This window comes from Xenopus laevis, chromosome 9_10L, assembly GCF_017654675.1.
Source record: "Xenopus laevis strain J_2021 chromosome 9_10L, Xenopus_laevis_v10.1, whole genome shotgun sequence".
In the NCBI taxonomy this organism is placed as follows: domain Eukaryota; kingdom Metazoa; phylum Chordata; class Amphibia; order Anura; family Pipidae; genus Xenopus; species Xenopus laevis.
Window position 1 is genome coordinate 68,757,482 of NC_054387.1, and position 19,499 is coordinate 68,776,980.

The 19,499-nt window shown below is 42.3% G+C and overlaps 1 protein-coding gene across 8 annotated transcripts in view; it reads left to right on the top strand.

Annotated features, from left to right (window-relative positions):
- Positions 1 to 2,653: 2,653 nt before the first annotated feature.
- Positions 2,654 to 19,499, top strand: part of LOC108701328 (formin-like protein 2) — a 119,852-nt gene continuing 103,006 nt past the window's right edge. For 6 of the 8 annotated variants that reach the window (XM_018235771.2, XM_018235770.2, XM_018235776.2 and 3 more), the window contains exon 1: positions 2,654 to 3,170. In XM_018235771.2, coding sequence (XP_018091260.1) covers positions 3,054 to 3,170 — 117 coding nt within the window. In that variant the 5' untranslated portion in view covers positions 2,654 to 3,053. The remainder of the gene's footprint in view (positions 3,171 to 19,499) is intronic. The other 2 variants (XM_018235775.2, XM_018235773.2) reach the window with 1 other exon arrangement.

A 19,499-nucleotide genomic window follows, 5' to 3' on the forward strand; every position in this document is an offset into this window, starting at 1 on the left:
GGTTAAAATTGAGGAGAATGTCTATTTGCTTTCCTAGATACAGCTGAAAGCCCAAAATGAAGATCAGTTAGGGTGAGTTTTGGGTTAAACATGTATTTGCTACCCCTGCCATCTGACCAAAAATCTGCCAGATATCCAGGGCTGTATTTAGGTCTGATGCCGCCCAAGGCATTAGACCTAAACACGCCCCTATGTCGTGCGTGCTGACGTCACACGCCAGCACACTGTCACTTCCGCATTTTTCCTCTTCCCCATACCGCTCCATCACTGAATTTCCTATAGAAATCCATGGCGGAGGGTGGGGAGGGTTTAACAAAACAAAAACAAAAAATACAAAAACAAAAAGAATAGACACTCCAAGGGCCGCCCCTCAAACCGTCCTAGGCACAGGCCCTCGGGGGCCTATATATACTGTAAATATGGCCCTGCAGATATCGGTTGGGCAGGTTTGATTTTGCCATCAGATTGGGGGCTGCATCTATGGGTTGATACACGCAGGTCTGGACTGGGAGTCAAAATAAAACCTGGCACTCCAAGTACAGAGAGGCCCAAATAGTCCCCCACCAGCCCACTAAATAGTGACTTTCTGTGACATCTTATGGCAGCCCCTCTGGCATTTGCCAGAACACAATGTGCAGTCCTCATCCTGACAGTCTGCATAGCTCTGATTATGAACCAATCCAAACCGAGGGCCAAATGTTTGGATCAGACTGGTATTGCCCACCCCGAGGTGGACATAACCGTCACAGATCCACTTGTTTGGCAAGGTCATCACAGCTTTAGATATTCTTAAGACTATCACTGAATGACTGATAAACTGTATCTGTAAACATTTTCCTGTATCTGTCAACATTTCATAAGCTAAGGTTGTGAAGGTTAGCCCTTCAAGGAAGCTCCTGGCCAAAGGTTGGACCTTCAAGGGAGACCATGTCCAAAGGTTGGATCTTCAAAGCGGCCATGGCCAAAGGTTGGACCTTCAAAGCAGCCATGACCAAAGGTTGGACCTTCAAGTTGGACTTGAACTGAAAAAGTTTGACAATCTCTGCTAAAAGATTAAAGCAAATATCTGGTTGCTTGTTGTGGCGTGTAATTACTCTGGATCAATATATGTCTTTTGCAACCCCTATAAAATGCTACCCTCTCATCTCTTTATTATAGGAAAAATGTTAAGGATATAAGAACTTGCAGAAGTGCCACAGCAATCAAAGATACAAGGCTGCATGGCAAGTGCTGTTCTACAGGTAACTACTCCAAGTTGACTTTATCCTTATACATGGTGCTTAGTGATACTATCAGTTACAATCAGTGCTAGTTATATAGTCTGTGTCATATTACATACCAAAATGAATAATGTACCACCTGTACCACCTGTGAGGATGAGGATATTAGAAGTTCCATAACCTGTATGAAGCATTCTGCCTTCAGCCTTTATATTATCAAGTAACTCTTCTGTGACTTCTAATATCTTTATAATCTACAGGTTGTCCATCTCTCTATGGGACCAAACTGTAAACTGGTGACTTATAATATCTTTATAAATTATGGTAGTTGGTACATTATCCACTATATAATTTACAGTAGGGGGTACATTTTCCCTTATACTGCATATACTCAGAGTTCCCTGTATAACTCAGTCTGCAGCCTTGTACCTTTATATGATCACAGAACTCCTCATTGGCTTCTAATATCCTTATAATTTACAGTAGGGGATACGTTATACCTAATAATATATAACTGATAGAGTTCTCAGCCTCTCAGTCTCAGCTTTTATATGGTCACAAAACCCCTCAGTGACTTCTAATCAGGGCCGGAACTAGGGGAGCTTTGGGGGCGCCCGGCACGTACCTGTCACTGCTGCCTACCCCTAGTCTGACTGAGTGAGTTCCACGCTTCCACCTATTTGTGCGTGTGCGCAAGCGTGCACACATGAGGGGAGGGGGGAGAGTGTACCTGAAGGGGTTCATGTGGCCAGTCAGCACGCATGCGCGCACTCTTGCTACACTCGTGGTGGATGGGGCGCCAGTGCTGGCCAGGTTGCCTGGGGAGCCCAGCGGCCCTGGCCTGTCCCTGCTTCTAATGTTCTTATAATTGACAGTAGGGGATAAATGATTCCTTAAAATACATGAGTGATACTCAGAGTTCCCTGTATAACTCAGTCTGTAACTGTGTGCCTTTAAATGGTCACAGAACTCCTCAGTGACTTCTAATGCCCTTATAATTTACAGTAGGGGTTATGTTATCCCTTATAATACATAAGTGATACTCAGAGTTCCATGCACAATTCAGTCTGTAGCAGTGTGCCTTTATATGGTCACAGAACCCATCAGTGACTTCTCATATCCTTATAATTTATATTAGGGGGGTACATTATCCCTTATAATACATGAGTGATGCTAAGAATTCCCTGTGTAACTCAGCTTGCTGCCTTGTGTCTTTATATAGTTTCACAACTCATCAGTGACTTCCAGTATATTTATAATTTACAGTATAAGCACAATCACAAGTAGCCTTTGGCTACCTGACTAGCAGTGGGGGCCAGTGGCTTAGTAAATGTGACCCCACGGTGTGAAAGTGCATATACAGCCTATAGGTCGCTAGAGGGAGCATTTCCCTTCCCCACGGACAATAAAGGGAGTTTCCATGGCTGGATCACGCTGGCTGCTTCTGTGAGCCTCTTGTGCTCCTCTCACACTCGCTTCAGCAGCAGCAGCGGCGGCGGAGAAGCAGGCGGGGAGTGGTGGTGGTGGTGCGAGTGTGTGTGTGCAAATCGTGCAACATGCAGATGGCATCCGTGCCTCCTACTCCCTCCTTAGGAAAGAAGTCGGGCATTTCCCGGAGGGTGCCCAGGGACAGGGTACTGCTGCAATTGCTGGGATTGTGCTAGAGGGAAAAGCTTGGATCTCCCCGTGTGCATTGGATCCACCTCTTGGCTGCAACTGTGCATTGTTTTGTTTAGTGGAGGGGTCGGATAGGGGCGCAGGGGAGGAAGGACACTCTGATCTTTGCTTGTGGATATCTGTGATTGCCTTGGCCTTCCTTTGCCCATCATCATCATGGGGAATGCTGGCAGTATGGATTCTGACCAGACTGATTTCAAGGGGCACAACCTGCCTCTCAAACTGCCCATGCCTGAGCCAGGTGAACTGGAGGAGAGATTCGCCGTCGTCTTGGTGAGTTCATTTATTTGTGCGCGATGTAGTGCCGCTTGCACTAAGTGCACCCTATACCAACTACCTACTGTGTGTGTGTGAGGAGAGAGAGATGGAGGGGGAAGGTTTATGTGCAGGGAAAGCACTTCCATTGTCTTGCTATTGGGCTGATTGTTTGCAAAGGGGTGGCCCTGCTGCTGCCTAACACGTTTTCCCTGGCTCCATTGAGGAGCAGCAATGGCTGATGGGGAACTGAGAGCTTGGGGGGCTGAGGTTGGCACAGTGTGTCCTCCAGTGGCACAATGCCCTGACTCCGCATAATGACTTACACACCACCGTGCCTTATTGGCAAGCACATTTACCCCCCTTTTTTTAAAGGACTTGTATTGCTGGAGAGTATAGAACTTTTGTAATTTATTCACACTGATATAAAATATACATAGATAGACAGATAGATGATAAAGTTTAAGGTTCCATGTGACACCAGAAAGCTTTGACTTAACAAAGATGTCATTACTTCATACATGGCCTTATGTTTTACAGTAGGGGTAAATAAATGCCTGTGTATACACATCACTTTGCAATGCTCGGTCTGGCACTCAGCATGTGTGTCTTGGAGGTGCTAATGAAATGACCATTGGAAGGATAAGTCGGAAGCAAGGGACTGGATAAGTCTGAGGTGGTCTAAGGTGGGTTAAGGACATTCAAGTCTCAGTCACATGTGATTACTGTATATGGCCTTCGAGAATTTGTATGGTGAACAGAAACAATATTATTCTGTAATCCGTAATTTTTGGTGGGTGACAACTTTGCCTTGGACGATAAAATACAGGGATTGCCTGTTTAAAAATGGAGGTTTAATGCAATAATCATAAAGGTGCCTATACACTCATTGGTTCATTTTGGCCCTTATGAGAGAACATGCAGCCCAGTGTCCTGTGTATAGTACCAAAACTCTTGGTTTTCCCCATCACTGCCTCATATATTCTGGTTCAGACATTGATTTGCCAATGGGGCTCATTTACTAACATAATTCATTAACAGATAGCCCCTAGCAACCAATCAGCATTTCTTTTTTCCAGTCTATGACAAGTAATAAAGTGAAAGCACTCATATAATTGGCTACTGTGGTTGCAACTAACGAGCTGGGAAAGATCCACCTCCTCTTTATACTGTCAGCGAGACTGAGTTTGCTTCAATCTCCAAAAATCACAGATAGTTCTAGTTCAGTGCATGTCCTCTCAGTCCCATAGCTGAGAATATGGATTCAGGGGATTTGACTATGAACCTCTGCTGGGTCATCTACTTCTGTACGGGAAGTTGAATTTCCCAGACCTCAGCTCAGCTTTCCTTGTGATGTATCAGTTACTCATAGAGAGCAGGATATGAATAACTCACTACAACTTCCAACATGAAAGGTGTGGCGGGATCAAACATTAACTTCTAGCATGCATAAGGACAGTGTACTCTCTTATATAAAGTGTTTCTATATGCATGGCTGTTGGTTATACATATTGATAGTGTTGAAGAAAAGGATTGTTAACTCTATTTGCTGTGGTGATCAGTGGCATGGTGCTGAGTAAATGAATGATGGTGTTGGCAATCCGCTGTGTTGACATTTTTAGAAATTGCATTAACATTTTGAGATATTAACAGCTCCGCTAATTTGATTCACTGGGTGAAAGTCATGTTAATTGAAAGCCATAGTTCAGCATGTGATGGTGAATAGAATGGCATAGTCATTTTCTACATTAGGGGAGAGAGAATCTGAGGGGAAGCAGGGAAAAGACTGATGCTAGTGCAATATTAGCACACTGTGCTCAGTCTTATTGTTTTACTTGTAAATGATTAGAATACTAGGGATATTAACATCAAGGGAGCTTTCTGATTTGTAACAAATAGTTAAGGACTAGTGGTCACATAGATGTGCAAGAACCTGGGTCCTTGTGCATCAGAGTGTAAATTATTTTAAGGGTAATTGGTGATACTGATTGCCATGAATCCAATAAATGGGTCTACATTAAAGGAGAACTAAAGCTCAAACATGAATACAGGTATTTTATGTACTGAACTTACTTTACCAGCCCAGATCTTCAGCAGCCCTTTAACAGTAATGTTGCCCAAAGGAGCTCCCCATCTTGAATCTTGTTAGGCCATCTTTTGAGTGACAGTGGAACTGCACATGCTCAGTGTGCTTAGGCTGCTTGTTAGGAAGCTAAGCTTAGGGGTCATTTAAATCATCAAGCAAAAAATTATCTTTGTCTGATACTACAGGGCTGATTGTTGAATTCTGATCCACTATGCACTGGTTTCTGAGTTGCCATGTAATGTAAATCTGAATTCATTTCCTAATTAACTTTGCATCTTTACTTTCATACAATATATATACTGTACAGTGTATTGTGAGTCAGCTCAGGTGACACCAACCCTGGGCATGTCAATCAGCACAAAAGGTGGGGACATACTGAAGACACCTTTGCGTGTTTGCTTGGGTTTGTATAGAATCCAAAACCTAAACATTTTTAGCCTACGTTAGTTTTCCTTGAATTCACTTATTAACTAATGAAGGTCAAGGTGTAAAATGCAAACATTTAAATGCACTGTCCCTTGCACCTCAGTCCCAGTAATAGGCTCAGCGGGTGCATTGACCTCTGCTAACAGTAAATGAGACCCACTTGAGTTGAATGGCTTACAGGTAGTGGCACATGGGCGATTTGTTGCCCGCGGGAAAGCTGCATTACTTGCGGACTTGAAATCACCTAAAATACCTTTGTTCCTGAAACAACAATCACAGCAGGTAAAATAATCAGGTAATTGCTTAGATTTGTCCTTCCAAGGTAAAAATAATATTTGTATTATTCATGTTAAACCTGTCTCTGTTCAGCCAATGTGGACTTACAGATCAACTACATCCCACTGCTCAACGACAGCTGATGTGTGGCTGCTGCATTTTCATGGGATTTAGGTGACGTCTCCTTTAACAGCAATTTCCTTTCCTGGGATTTGTTTGAGCCTGAGTGACAGATGAATGGGAGACAGTACAGACACTTGCTTTACTAATGGCCCTGAAGGTGGGAAAATAAGCAGGTTAGAGCTCAAGGGACAAAATTTACTCCTTGCTTTGATATGCTAAATCTGTCCCCCTGTTCAAAGGATATCAGCACCAACATACAACAATGTAACCCATAATTGTACTAAATATAAATAACACTTTGCTGGTCAGCGAGGGAAACTGTTTGTTGTTGCACTAACACAGCAAAATGCTTGGATTCCAGAAAAAAGGGTTTTCTCCATTCACACAGAAGTAGTTTCCATTTAGGAAGTCTGTGAGTTTTACTTTGAGGTCTGACTCCTTTTAAATATTAGCGGCCCCTTCAAAGACTTATAACCATTAACACCTCTCATTAACTTGCAAATAGCCAGATGCCTCATTGCTCCAGCATTTAGAAACCCAGTTTGTCATATGCACATTTGTGCCTTCTGTTATACCTGTAATGCAGGCAACTTACTGGTTGTTATGGTCAGTGATCTTAGCAACCAGAATACAAAGCAGTTACGATGCAGAATAATGAAAACACATACACAAAGAAAAGGAAGGAATGGGTTTGTTAGAAACCATTGTCTACATGAGGGGTCCCCAACCTTTTTTTTATGTATCATAGCTTTTTATTGAGTTTTATCAAAGTAAACAATTATAGCCAGGGGGAGGGGATACAAAAGAAAAAAAAAGGGAGGGGGGAGGAGGGGAGGGTACATCCATACGATATACATCATAATTCCAGAAAACATCTTCAATGCTTAGGATCACAGTAGCCCATGAAATCTCGCCTGACTTCTCGGCTGTAGCCGGATGCTTACTCCCTTAAATTATATGTAACCAGTTTATTAAAATTACATGCAACTTATTATACTCTGCCTTCCTCTTGCTGGGTGCAGTAACATATCATATCTAGTTGTCTTGCTATATACACATTAATGATCTAGTGTTGTTTTATATTCATCTGTTTCTTTGAAAATAAACCATCTTAACCAAGTATCTCTGTAGTTTTCTCTTTGTTTACTCAAGTATGCTGACAGCCCATCAAACTTTGCTAGTTCATCTATTTTAAGTATCTAGTCCTTTGGTGAGGGTGGAGTGGTAGCCTTCCATCTAAGGGAGATTGGTAACTTAGCAGCATGCAATAAATGCCTTTCTAACACCCAATATGAAATATTAGTCATGTCCTCAACATCACAAAATAGCAAAGTCTGTGCTAAAGAATCTGGTAATACACGTAAATATCAATTTGCACATTTGGAAAATTGATGTCCAATCCGGGCGTATGGTCCACAACCTTTTTCACCCGTGAGCAACATTCAGGTGTAAAAAGAGTTGGGGAGCAACACAGGCAAAAGTTCCTGGGGGTGCACTGCCAAATAAGGCCTGTGATTGGCTATTGGTAGCCCTTATGTGGACTGGCAGTCTACTAGGAGACTCTGTTTAGCATAAAACCTGGTTTTATGCAACCAACACTTGCCTCCAAGACAGGAAAAATAAGTACCTGCTTCTAATCCAATAGAAGCAACATCCAAGGGGTTGGGAAGCAACATGTTGCTCAAGAGCTACTGGTTGGGGATCACTGGTCTACATCATATTAAAAGTTTAAATGAAACTTCTAAGACTAAGAGGACGCTGTAGTTCATACAGTGAATTGACTTCCAGCTGTCTTATTTAATATACATTAAATATATATTTTAAAATGCTGTCTCACTTCCCCATATTTGAGATACATAAGCACATTTGTGAGTGTCTCTCACTGATGCGCTGCCATTGTGTTGTACATTGATGCACTAATCTTTAACCGCCGCTGACAAGTCACTTGTAAGCTAATTTTCATGATTGTCTCAATGTGGCTGTCCAAACTCATCTTCTAAGTGCTAATCTCCCCTCTCAGAGTGGAATGCGTGGTGGTGATGGGTGTGTGCAGGGGGAGTATGGGATTCTAGAGACGTCTAATGCGATGGGCTTCATGCTTTCATTCTTTCGATATAACTAAGGTGTATATAGGGAAACATATATGTAGCACTAAACAGATCCATGTGTTTCAGGCTTCTATGCAAGATATAATGTTTATTCCATTTATGTTTGTATGTTTCAACCAACCAAGGAATGCATTTTTTCTTTGATCTACTTATTTCCTCCTGCTTATCTGGCTACTATATGCTTGGTGCAGGTTTAGGATTACCATCTATTTATCCTTTCATGGCACCCTAAGCCTGTCATGAAGTCTGTATGCATAGAGGGTAAGGTAATATAAGTTGCAAAGAATGTGTAAGGTAGTTACCCTAGTTGCCATGGGTTACTAGACCTGGTGTAAATCTTTTTTACATAGTGTAGTAGTGGAAAGAGTATGAAGCACAGCAGATGATGAGACTTAACTTAAAGGTGAACCACTCCTTAAAGGGCATATAGAGTTGTGAATGTGCAGAGATACACATGCCAGTATATTTAACTGATATTGAACTAGTATATACAATTGGTGTAACTGCAATAAAGGTTCTCTAAGGTCTTGAGATCAGGGTGCAGGGGAAATGAAATCAGATGAATAACAGAATTAGTGAATCATGGTGCTTAGCAAGTTATTCTGGCTCCTGCCTGCACATAACGGGAGTGGCTACTGGATAATGAGACCTGCATATAAATATGCAGTGTATGAAAAGTTATATCCGTAGGCTACACTTCTATTATTCTTTCACTTGAGATTTTCAGAGAGATATGCTTGAGCGTGGTGTCGGATGATATTATATCATCCTGTTGGCCAACAACCTGAAATCTGCAGGCGTAGATGTATAGTTCTTATACATAGAGAGAGTTGCTTTTGTATCACTGCTGTACTACCCAGGTGCTCTTTATATATATTTTCATGACTATGAATGCATTGGCACAAATGCAGTGTGCGAAGATGTAGCTAAATTAAGATTGCATTGAAGCCACTTTTAATAGTACATGTGCTAATACGGCTGGCACCAATCTTGGACGACAGTGTGAAAGCTTTGCCTTCATGTGCGTGCGATGCAGAACTCACACGTCACCTTGCACTTGAGATGTATAGGACTTTTTCATGTTGCTATTTCTTTTCTGTAGATTGTTTTGTGTAATATTGTTCTTTGTCGCAGCAGCAGCACAGGTAATGTATTTACTGCTATTTCCCCTCCTGAGTTGTGACATTGCAGAGTTGCCAAACTTGTTTTATAACAGAACACAAATGGCAAATAAAGAATAGCATGTCTGGGACGCTATTGTCTGAGTGACGATGAGAGAACTGAAAGCAAGATCTTAGAATTACAGTGATATCACCTGGCAGTTTATAGAATGGGGCTTGCCTAGGGCCCAGTAGATAGGTGACACGTCTGTGGGTGTCTGTGATACCCCAGTTATATAGATAGATGATTTCCAGGGTTTCTCTTGCATGCCCCATGAACTCTCTCCCCATGTAGCACTTTCTTTCTACTTTCTCTTTCTTTATTCCCTTTGATCTGGCCACACTATCATGCAACAGTTTCCCACACCCTGTTTCCACCCCACTCATTTATGTAGCAATGAGCTACTGCCTTTGGCAGGTCCCCCTTCCTCCTTTGGCCCCTTTCCCCCAGCAATGTGCCAAGTTTAGTAGGAACAGTTGGACTCTGTTTGGCCTTATTGCCTTGTGATCAGGTGCCCCGTCTGGGTGAGCATTGCATTTGCAGGAAAAGTCTCATGTACTGTATGAGGGTGATTAATATGCAAGGGTCCCCTCCTGGGGAATCAATTGCTTTAAAAGGGTTAATTTACAGCTGTACCTTTGGTGAAAACACACATTTTGCTTGCTCAGAAATATACAGGAAACAAACAGTCTGTAAATACAAAAAATCTGTACCTCTTTACTTTTCTGGTTATAGAAAACTAAACGGAGGGTAAACCCTTCCTAAATGTTCTTTAATGGACACTCATTTCCTCTTGAGAGCCATGATGGCAAAGCAATTAGACATAGCAGATACAAACCTTAATAGGTAAGCCCCCACTAATCATTATACACTGTCACAGGACTAGAAATGAGGCTGCTGTCAAAGACAGGTTGCAGGTCTTTGCCTTTTTTCCAGTTACATCATAGGCGATCATGACAACTGCCTGCAGTTGCTTGGTTACGGTGTTTCACAAGCACTTTCTCAACCAGTTCACTCAAACTCACTTCAGAAGTCCCTTCAGAATATGTCTGCTTGACTCTTGGCATACTACACCTGCCCAGTTATATTAAAGGCAACATGGTGACTTGAGAATGCTGCTATGCTGAAATGTTACATTAGCAAACAGAATAATACGTTCCACCCCGGTCTTAAATGTAATTTGCATTGCTTATTCCTTCTGATTGGGCTTTGCTGATGAAAGTTTGAACCCATTCTGTCAAACTGCATGTGTCATTGGCTCTTGGGCATCAGTGTTCCCAGAATAGCCTGAAAGAAAGTCACAAGCTTAATCTTACATGCTTTAATCAAAGGGATTATTGTGTGTATTTTTGCATAGCGCCACATGGTGGGGAACAGAATAACAATGCTGCTAACTGGACTCTCTTTAGCATTGCTTGGGGCCCTGGACAAATCATTTTTATGGGACCCATTATTTTTATAAAGCTGGTGGGAACGTTGGGCAACTCCCAGTACCCCTTCCCCTGTTACTTGGTTATGGTTGAACTGCACATTGTTATTAGTTTAAGTGGATGAACTGCACATATGTAGTGTGACTTGGTTAAGTTTGTTGAACTGCACATATGGAGTGTTGCTATGTTAACTTGGTTGAACTTTCTGAGCCATAAATGGCCAGCACAAAGAGACTTGCAGGTAATGATAGGAACTGAACGTCAACAAACGCTGTAGGTTGCACCATGCATTGATTGATATGTATTCACTGAAACACCTAAGGCATTACTGTACATGATACATATGAACTGATGCATGAACTGAGGGAGTTATTTTGCTCATGTGGTTGCTACGGTGACTGTGTTTATTTTCCCTTTGCTGTGAGTGCAGTGTTACTATAATGTATTGTAGAAAGCAGCTCTTTGGCAGGTACATGGAATGCTCATCATCAGCTGTATTTATGCTTTGAGTACATTTGGAACGTGTCCGTGGTCCCGCGTTTCCCTTGGCTCGCATGAGGATGATGATGTGTTAGATGAAAAGTTCAGGCTCAGCACATTGGGATCCTGTGTGATTAGTGATGAGCAGGGAGGGGGGCATCTCATACTTCACCAACAATTCTCTCTGGGGCTCATTTATTAATGTTCGTAGTGGGGTGTCATCTTGTATACTAAAGAGAAATCGAAACTACTTTGTTTTTAATTTCCTGGTTCTTTAAAGAAAGACGATTACATTACTACTAGTGCACCGAAAAGGTAGATTTGGTATAACTTTTAAAAATGTGTGTCCAGCTGATTAAAATGCTGCTGCTTTAACTGACTTATTGTTCCAATCCTCATCTGTTGCCAAGTGAAATCCTGTTCATAGACTGCAACAGAACAGAGCCATCACCTATGGATAAGCATCAGGCACAACACTTGTTTCATAGACATAAGCACACAGAGGCATTTAGTCCATCTCTTCCATCCACTGGAAACATCTGCAGACAAATCACCCCAGTACTTCTGAATGTGTGGATGGTGGTGTTTTGATCACCACTGTTCTTCTCTGCAGGGCAGCAGCAATTAAGTCACGCCATGCCATCAACCTAAAGTATTTCAGAGAATGTAATATTTCCCCTTTAAAATGAAAATCACTTAATGAAAACCAGGTCAAGTACCAAATACCACTCATTATAAAAGTCTTGCCCCATCCTATCAGAAGCCTTGGATTAATAATTGTGGTTCTAATTTCTCTGCTTAATTAACATAGGCAAAGGGGTAAGGCAGCTTCGGAGGGTTGGGAGCATCTGTGCATGAAGCATGGCCAGAAAATTCTCTCGAGTTCTCCTTGTTTTGGCCCATCGTTATGTTTAGCCAATTGCTGTCACGTACACGGCTGTAAAATATCACTTCATTTATGTCTAAATGTGAAAGATCAGAAAGCTTAAAGAGGAAACTGCTTGCTGATCCTGACAGGCTGATAGCAGATTAAATGGGAATTAAATACAATTACTGACTATGGAGCCCCTGAACAGGCCCCACACTCCTAAACTGCTGCTGTCAAGCTCCCTGCTATGCTGTACCTGTCCTCCTTAGGTGAACCAGATCAGCATGGGCTGGTAACTGTCCTGTTCAGCTTCTTGGCTCGCAGAGCTTGAGCACTGGAAGCTGATCTGCTCCTGGCTTCCACTGAGTATGCCCCTGGTTTGCAATCAGAGTGAGAGAGAAGAAGTGAAGCATCCTCCAAACCTCTTAAGCTGGCCATAGACGTTGAGATTTTTAAAAGATCAGATCCTGATCGTGAGACCACGTTCTTCTCAGAACGATCGTACGATCGTACAAATTTACCATCAACTAAAAAGACCAATTTGCCAGGAAAACAAAGGGGAGCTGCCTGCTTGGCCCTTCAAACATAGATAGATTGCACTGGGACCGACAAAGATTTTTTGACCTGGCCGATCAATTTCCCGACAGATGACGGCCAAAAAATCGTAAGATGTGCAATCGTTCGAATCCCACTAACCGCACGATAATTTCGAAGGATTGGTCGGGCTTCCCACCCTTTTTCTGGAGAGGCAATAGGCAATTGTCACTGACTGCCCTAAGGGTAAGGCCAGACGTGGCGTTTTTGCGACGTTTTTACGTTGCGTTTTTAAAAAAGAACAGCCAGGCGCAAATACGCTACTGAAACCACACGTGACCGTCAACATGCGTTTTTCATGCGTTTTTCAGCACGTAAGATTATTTTCCCAACATGCACTTCTCATTGTTCTCATTGTTCTAATTGAATTTGGATGCCATATTTAAAATACGCTGCGTATTTACGTACAGTGTGGTTTCAAACGTGCAGATCCCATAGAGTTTATTGGTTTGGTAGTTTCTTGACTATTGGTGTTTCTGCTAAAAAACGCCAATACTGGTGTCCTGTGGCGGATTTCAGCTTGCAAGCGCCCTATGTGAATTGCCATAGTGCGTTTTCCATTAGTTTCAGTGGTAGTGCAGTTTATGCGTATTTATGCCAGACTGTTCATTTTTAAAAACGCAACGTAAAAACGCTGCAAAAAAACGCCACATCTGGCCTTGCCCTAAAGTTCTGTGTGATTCCAGTGGAATGTGGTCCTGAGCATTTTATCTCCTGCTTGCTGAGCTATTTATCACCTAAACAACAGAACGTTTGGAAAGGCTACATGTGCCATTACCCTAAAAGTTAATTGCCCAGAGAGCTGCCCCAATAAAATGTCATTTTGCGTGGGCAGCCTCTTTTCACTAGTGTCCTATTTAGATGGGTCTTGACCAGCAACAGCTGAATAATGTCAGCGGTGGTGGTGGTAATTACTTAGTTCTGGTTACAGCAGGGGCGTAACTACAGAGGAAGCAGACCCTGTGGTAGCAGGGGGTGCCGGGGGCCTAGTAATGCCCTAAATCAGTGCTGTCAAACTGGCGGCCCGCGGGCCACATGCGGTCTGTGCCCCCCCCCCCCCCGCATGAAAGCCTGTCTGCTGTGTCTGCTTACCATGTGTAAACTTTAAAGGGTATGACTACAGAGATTATCTGACCCCTGGATTGTTTAAACCTCAAATTCAGACTGTAATCCCGCTGCATTGTTCACACTTGTAACTGCTCTATTGTTCACACCCCTAAAACCCTATACTGTTCACACCGGAGACCCAGATTGAAACTGCCCACATTGTTCACCTGTTCACACCCATACAAACTTCTGAAGGGGCACCACCAGCATTGTGTCACTGTATGTTATACATTTTAGAGTGGTCCTGATAGGTTTTCCTGTTTCCTGCTCGATTATGCCTTCCCTATGCTCTCTGTATTTGCCATACTCTGCCTGTCCTATGCTCCCCGTGTGTGCCATACTGTGCCTGTCCTATTTTCCTTAGGTGTGCCATACTATGCCTGCCCTATTCTCCTTAGGTGTGCCATACTCTTCATGTGTGTGTCCTGCTATGCCTGTGGAACATAAGCCTAATATTTGTTTTGGGGGTTTGTTAGCATTTGAAAATTATTGTTAGGGGCCCCTAAAGTGTTTACTCATGTGCTGGGGAGTGCTGTGTTTTCCACAGGCGAAGAGTAGGCATATGGATTTAAGGGTATATCCTAATATAGAACACATAGCAAAAATTGGTTGCGCTCAAACTCTATTCCCCCTTCTGTGAAATTGATCGGGCCTTTCGCTTCTGTACCACAGAAGTTGGACAGCACTACCCTAAATAATAAGCAATTTCAATATGTCTTCTTAAAATCGGTTGATTTACCATAGAAACAAGATAGAAACAAAGGCACACTCCACTCAATTCTTCTGCAAAAAAAAAAAAAAAATCCAGATTTTCTTATATTAAAAGAATTGAATTTGGTGTGGGGCCCAGTAACATCTAGTTACGCCACTGGGTTACAGGTCGTCATTCGACTACTTAGAGCAGGGGTGTCCAACCTGCGGCCCGAGGGCCGCATTCGGCCCTGGATGGATATGAATGTGGCCCAGTTTGAATTTCCACCAATCCAGGAAATGTCATGTCAGAGAGCGTATGTATGCGGTCGCTAATTATGTCCATGTGTGGGGTGTGTGGCTTCCTAGAGCAGGAAAAGCAGCGCCTACATTTGTGAGCAACTTATTTCAAGAATGAACACACGTAGGGGCACATTTACTAAGGGTCAAATATCGAGGGTTAATAAACCCTTGAATTCGACCCTCGAAGTAAAATCCTACGAATTCGAATATCGAATTCCAAAAATTTACTGCAAATCCTACGATCGATCGGAGGAAGAATCGAACAATTGGAAGGATTTTAATTGATCGATAGAAGGATTTTTCTTCGATCAAAAAAACCTTAGAAAACTAATGGGGAAGGTCCCCATAGTCTAACATTGTACCTCGGTAGGTTTAAACTACCGAAGTAGTATGTAGTCTAAGTTTTTTTTAAAGAGACAGTACTTCGACTATCAAATGGTTGAATAGTCAAACGATTTTTAGTTCGAATCGTTCGAGTTGAAGTCGTAGTCGAAGGTCGTAGTAGCCTATTCGATGGTCGAAGTACCCAAAAAAATACTTTGAAATTTGAAGTTTTTTTACTTCAAATCCTTCACTCGAGCTTAGTAAATATGCCCCTAAGAGTAAAATTAGAACCAAATTATCTGATGAGAATTCACTGAGAATTGCAACTACTTCTATTCAACCAGATAGTGATACATTAGTTTCTCAAACACAATGTCAAAAATCTCACTAGATTTATGATACCCTCTTTTCTTTACAATAAAATAAATCAAAAGCAAACGTCAGTGTTTGTGTGTATTTGGAGTGTGGCCTCAGCAATGTTTTCTTCTTCTTCCAATGTGGCCCAGGGAAGCCAAAAGCTTGGACACCCCTGATTTACAGGCACCTAGGGTTCACACCTTTTATACCTGACAGTAAGTTTTGCTTCAGGATTACACACACACCAGTACATATTGCATTGAGCCTATGTCTAGGTGCATGGGTTAAATGGCATCAGTGCAAATCCATGTGCCAGTAGCAAGCACATCGGTGTAGGCTGCCAGCTCCATACATACCCAGTGGATTCTTATCTGCCAGATCTGAATGTACAGCAGATTGGCTGGACACTAAATCTCTGGACCTGGCCTTATTGGCTGAGACAGCAAATGTGATTTATTACCTTAATCCTGTTTTGCTCTTTGAAGATTTTTTTTCTTTTTCTGAGAGGATTTTAGGTTTGGAATATGGAATAACATCTCTTTTCCCTTCCTTTGCTCTGCGTATATGGCAGTAATTAGGCAAAGTGAAACCATATGAGGTGCCTTAAAGTCTCTTATTTGTACAGTGGATACTTTGTAGGATGATTAAGTGGTGAATTGCCTAAATAGAAAGGAAAATACAAGGCATTCCATGTGTTACACATGCAAACCCTTTTAGGGCTTACAACCATAAAATTGTTGTAAAAACCTATCAGCTGTTTGTTTTCATTCTCCTGACTGCACAAGGTCAGTGAAAGCTACCTTCTGATTGGTTATTTTGGGAGCTGGACGATTGCAAACATTGCCTTTTTTTTACAACATTGCCCAGAGAGAGATTGTCACCTAGTGGCAGAATACTCATACACTGGAGTTCAAGAAAAAATTGTCTATAGGTTGCACTCAAGCAGAATCTAAGTTCACTTCCCCTGCTTGCATTAAAGTACAGGCATGAAAGTACAGGCAACACAGAGTTGGGAGGAAGATGCTTACAGTAGTTCAGTTCTGTACATTTGTACAGTAGTACAGGTATAGGACCAGTTATCCAGAATGCTCGGGACCTGGGATTTTCTGGAAAACAGATCTTTATGTAATTTGAATCTTCATTCCTTAAGCCTACTAGAAAATTATTTAAACATTAAATAAACTAAATAGGCTGGTTCTGCTTTCAATAAGGATTAATTATATCTTAGTTCGGATGAAGTACAAAGTACTGTTTTATTATAACAGAGAAAAAGGAAGTAATTTTTCCAATTACAATTTGAATTACTTGGATAAAATGGAGTCTATAGGAGCCATTCTGTAATTCAGAGCTTTTTATAATGGGTTTCCGGATAATGGATCCCATACCTGTACAGTAGATGGATTACAAATAGGTGTTCTGCCCATATTTAACCCTAAATGGCCTTAAGGCCCAGCCTCTCTGGTCCTACTCCATGCTTCCTTGGGGGAGCCATCCCCACAGTTGGGAATCACTGCTCTAAGGGCTAGTCCACACGGGGAGATAGCGACGCGTTTGCGGTCGCGGCGGCAAAGCGCCGCGACCGGCGCAGGCGACAGTTTTGTATGGGCGCCTATGTAAAAACGCCTGTGCTAACCACACGAGGCGATGCGCTTTTCAACAGTCGCCTGAAAATGCCTGGCGAGGCATTTTCAGGCGACTGTTGAAAAGCGCATCGCCTCGTGTGGTTAGCACAGGCGTTTTTACATAGGCGCCCATACAAAACTGTCGCCTGCGCCGGTCGCGGCGACTGTCGCGGCGCTTTGTCGCCGCGACCGCAAACGCGTCGCTATCTCCCCGTGTGGAATAGCCCTAAAGGTATTTTTTAATATACTTGTTTTTATCCCAGCTTGCCCTAGGTTTCAGTAGACCTACATGTATGACATTATTGTTCTTTCCCAATGTATCGGGAACATGACATTAGTAAAACAACCTCTGGCTCTTGAGGGAGCAGAAGAATTCACTAATGTCTTTGCTGACATAGGAGGGGGTGTGACTTGTTTTTTATGGGAAAGAGTGCATATCCAGTTTGGTTCATGAGCATGGGAGTCATAACACCTTTTAGCTATTGATTGCATTCAGAGAGCTTCTCTTTGAAGTTTAATACCAGGAGATGAGCTTTGCATAGGCTTTAGGGCAACATGGTAATACATCACTTTTGTTATTTAGTGATAAAAGTGGCAGTAAACATTGTTTACATAGGGAGATAGCCCCTATCTCTTTCTTTGTGAAGGCAAGTTAGCTTAGTGATTCCTGCGCAGTCCAGTAGGAGCCAAACAGTATATCCAGTTAATAAAGAATTAGAGCTGCCATCAGCTACTTAATATTATCTTCTCTATTGACTTTGTGTGTATGAGGGGATTAGCAGAGCCCATATCTCATAGAGAAATATACAGCTGTATTCAGCACAAGCACATTTTTTAATTTTTACCAGGCATTTGACAGCCCCAGTTACTGCAAGCACGGGGCAGTGTCGGCTTCCTGATGTTTTATGGAATTTTTCCACCGGCAGTGAAAATTGACATTAGCTTTGAAGATAGGCCTGGGTTTGTGGGCAGGCCACAAAGGCTAGGGTAGCTCTTTAAATGAGAAAGGCTTATTCGTCTCATAGTGTTTCACTCCAAGCCCATCCCCCATGTATCACGGCTGCGTGATGGGCACTTTATAAAGGGCACTTGTTTCCTCAAAGGCTGTGTCTCGGCTTATTCTTTCCTCCCAGTAACCATTTGGTCATTGTCAAAATCTTTTTCTTTTTTTTTTTTAAAGCCCATTGGGAAAGAAGAAACTTGATTTAAATCCAGAATGGGGTGGGCAGTGAGTGTTTGAATTAAGGTACTCTGTCAGGCAGGAGCATGTCTGTGTGTGCCGGCCCCGTTGCCATGGCGCTGACTTAGGAGGGAATCGCAGATTGGAATGAGAGTCATCTCTAGGAAGCATATTGGCTCTTTGAGACAAGTAGCCAGTTTAGAACCTATACGGGGGAAATAGGTTTCAGTCCTCGATATGGCATTAAAAAAAACAAAACACGTTTATTTAGACTCTCTGTGCTGGCACGACAACAGTCAATATTTCATTTACATTTGCTTCAGAATGAATAGTCAGCATCACAGATTACTTTGTTAACCTGTGATTCAATCCTGTATGGTATGGAGATTCAATTTATGCCTTTCAGATAATGGATCCCATACCTATAATTTGGAGAGGCTGAATTTAAATAATCCATGTCTTCTTTCAGCCCAACGTATTATGCTGCTAGGCAGAAAGAAGACTGAGTTGAACAGATCTGGTATCCAATATAATGATCCTTGGAGGTGATAGCATGATGATGACATGATGCTTGTCTTTGGATGATCGGGTCACTGGTGGCTCACCATGTTGTTTCTATGTAAGATGATGGAATATTTTCCGCGTGAGTATGACAACCCTGCAGCCTCCAGAGATGCCAGAATGAAAGCAGGAAGGAAATATTCACTTTTTATGTGTTTTGGCTTCAGCAGGTGCAGGAAGTAATAGCCAGGCCAGAAGCATGGATCCAAAATGCAAAAAAGAAATTTAGCAAATCTTCAAATATAATTCATTACTCATTTTGTCTGTCATTTTGTCAAGCGTCAGAAACAAGAGTGAGTGCAAAGAACAGAAAGAGATGCTGCAAAATATTCTCACACATGGGAGCGGCATGTTTCTTATTTTATATTTTTCTTTTCACTCCCCATGATATCCAGGCACATTGAGAAGCACAGTGTTACACTGTACAAGTCAGGGATGGGCCAAGTGTTTTGTTATGTAACTGTTTGTTGGGCTGTGCAAGTGCTTTCATGTATTGTTATGCTTTGCACTTTTACACCATTTCAGCAACTCTGGGCAGGAAGTGATACCATCCACTAGCAGCGGTTATTCACCAGGTCACCATTCTCTGAATGAAAGGGAAAGTATCATGAAAACATTGGGCCCCTTCAACCCTCCCCGCTCAACAGCACA